Raw genomic sequence first — 2,134 nt, forward strand, 5'->3', positions numbered from 1 at the left:
AGATGATGGGTGGATGATGGTGAAGATGGGTGGATGATGGGTGGATGATGGGTGGATGATGGTGAAGATTCTTCACCATCATCCACCCATCATCTTCCCCATCATCTTCCCCATCATCTTCCCCATCATCTTCCCCATCATAGACCCATCATAGACCCATCATAGACCCATCATAGACCCATCATCCATCCACCATTCCATCCATCATCAATCACCATCATCTATCATTATCCATTCATCCATCAATCATCGTCATCAATCCATCATAGACCCATCATCTTCACCATCATCCCTCTATCCTCCCGAGCCCCTCATCTCACCCTCAGGAACTCCAGGAAGGCGGGTTTGGTCAGGCAGGCCTTCTTGATCAGGTTCATGGCGTTTGTGAAGTTATTGACGTATTCGCTGTACACATCCAACACCATCGACTTGGAGAACTGCGATCAGAGAAGAGGAGACACGCATCAAATCCACTTCTACAGACCCAACACTTCTCCTTATTATACATGGATATAGCTCTGACCTATACCGCAGCGCTGTACAGAGATCACTGAGCCAGTCACATCAGTCTCTGTACAGAGTCAGCAACAAACTAACATGAATATTTTATTTTAGATCCTCGGACGCTTCCTCTTTCCAGCGTTACACAATCGTGAAATCCCGTGTCCCCCACGTGCGGCTTCTAAAGGTCATATCTTTTGGGGACACCCTCAGTGAGAGCCCCCACTAGATTGTCCCCCCGACATTTTGTACGGCACTTACCGAGGCCACGAAGAGGTCTCCGATCTTCTCCGTGGCGTCCCACTCCGCCACCCGCGAGGCCAACGCTATCTGGAAGACCGAATGGCAGTGCAGGATCTCCTTCACCCGCGAGAAGACCACCTGGCACTTGCGGGCGCTCAGAAGTTTGGGCTCCATCTCCAGCAGGGGGTAGCGGTAGTCCTGGAAGAGGCGACAGGATGAGAGAAAACGCCAACCAAATAATGAGACTTCTGGAGGAGCCGCCATTGCTGACCCCGCTGTCATTGACCTCTGCGTGTCCCCGTTCGGGAGATTCTACTCACTTCCTGTTCTGGCAACCACGCAGGAAGAAGTAGTAACTCTCCCCCCATTGGGGGCGCACCCAGACTGAGGTTCTAGTCCTGTGATTGGCCAATAAACCATCATCGAAACATCCGGAATGATAGCCATTCATCCCCCCCCCTCCCCCCTCCCTCCATGTGGGTGACACCTACCTGCAGGACGCGCTTAAGGGACTCCACGTAGCTGCGCTCGCTGTGCACGATGGAGGTCAGAATGTGACGCCGCAGCACCTGCAAAAACACAGTTTTTTAAAAAAAAATTAGACAAAGTAGCAACCCCCGGGGATCCGCCCACACTTCAGCTTCGTCCAATCAGCTCCTGGAAGGGTCAGTGCTGATTGGCTGCCCAGAGAAGCTCTGTAGACACAATAGGAAGTGAAAGTATCTGTCTCCAAAGTGAGGGAACACCACTCTTAGGACAAGTGTCACCGGAACTAGTGTCCCCATTGGAAGATTTCCCCTCTGTTCCTGTTCTGGTGACAACTCGTGTTGGATTTTCTCATCACTTTCAATAACGGAGACCATGGTCCTCCCCTATATATGCCGGGGGTCGGTACTCTGGTTGTAGTGCCCCTTCATGCAGGACGGCAGGCTGCGGGGGACTCCTCTGATATCTGGGATCTCTCCAATTGGCTGGGGAGGGTGTAGACTGGTCACCCCCTCCCACTGGGGTCCTTACTGGGTACATTTGCCACCAGTGACCACACAGGAACGGAAGGTAAATTCACCCAATGGGGACACAGCCGGTGATAAATAAACCTGGACATTCATACAACAGACCCGGCAGAGGATCCCGTCCAACCCCAAAACCTGGCATGGCCGAAGGCCGACGACGAGTTCCGTTTTTGTAGCAGTGACCCCGTACACACCTGCTGGGCACTGAGCCCCTCCGGCATCGGCCCAAGCTCAGATGGGGGGTTCAGCTCCAGGTCCAGCCCGCTGACTTCCAGGAATCCCATCTCTTCCTCCTCCGAGTCCCCTAAAAGACAAGGAATGTTAGAACAAGGATGGAGAGCGGTCCTCGCCCCTCCCCCCCCTTGCACCCCCCTTCC

At 53.3% G+C, this 2,134-nt stretch overlaps 1 protein-coding gene across 1 annotated transcript in view; it reads right to left on the reverse strand.

Annotated features, from left to right (window-relative positions):
- The window catches only part of ARHGEF10L (Rho guanine nucleotide exchange factor 10 like), a 35,843-nt gene that overhangs the window by 19,552 nt on the left and 14,157 nt on the right, over positions 1 to 2,134 (reverse strand). The window contains exons 3-5 of the mRNA XM_018573204.1: positions 1,952 to 2,061; positions 1,236 to 1,313; positions 763 to 942 (exon numbers count right to left, since the gene is read on the reverse strand). Of these exons, the coding sequence (XP_018428706.1) occupies positions 763 to 942; positions 1,236 to 1,313; positions 1,952 to 2,061 (368 nt within the window). The remainder of the gene's footprint in view (positions 1 to 762; positions 943 to 1,235; positions 1,314 to 1,951; positions 2,062 to 2,134) is intronic.

This window comes from Nanorana parkeri, unplaced genomic scaffold (assembly GCF_000935625.1).
Source record: "Nanorana parkeri isolate BGI_ZX_2015 unplaced genomic scaffold, ASM93562v1 scaffold2271, whole genome shotgun sequence".
Classification (NCBI taxonomy): Eukaryota; Metazoa; Chordata; class Amphibia; order Anura; family Dicroglossidae; genus Nanorana; species Nanorana parkeri.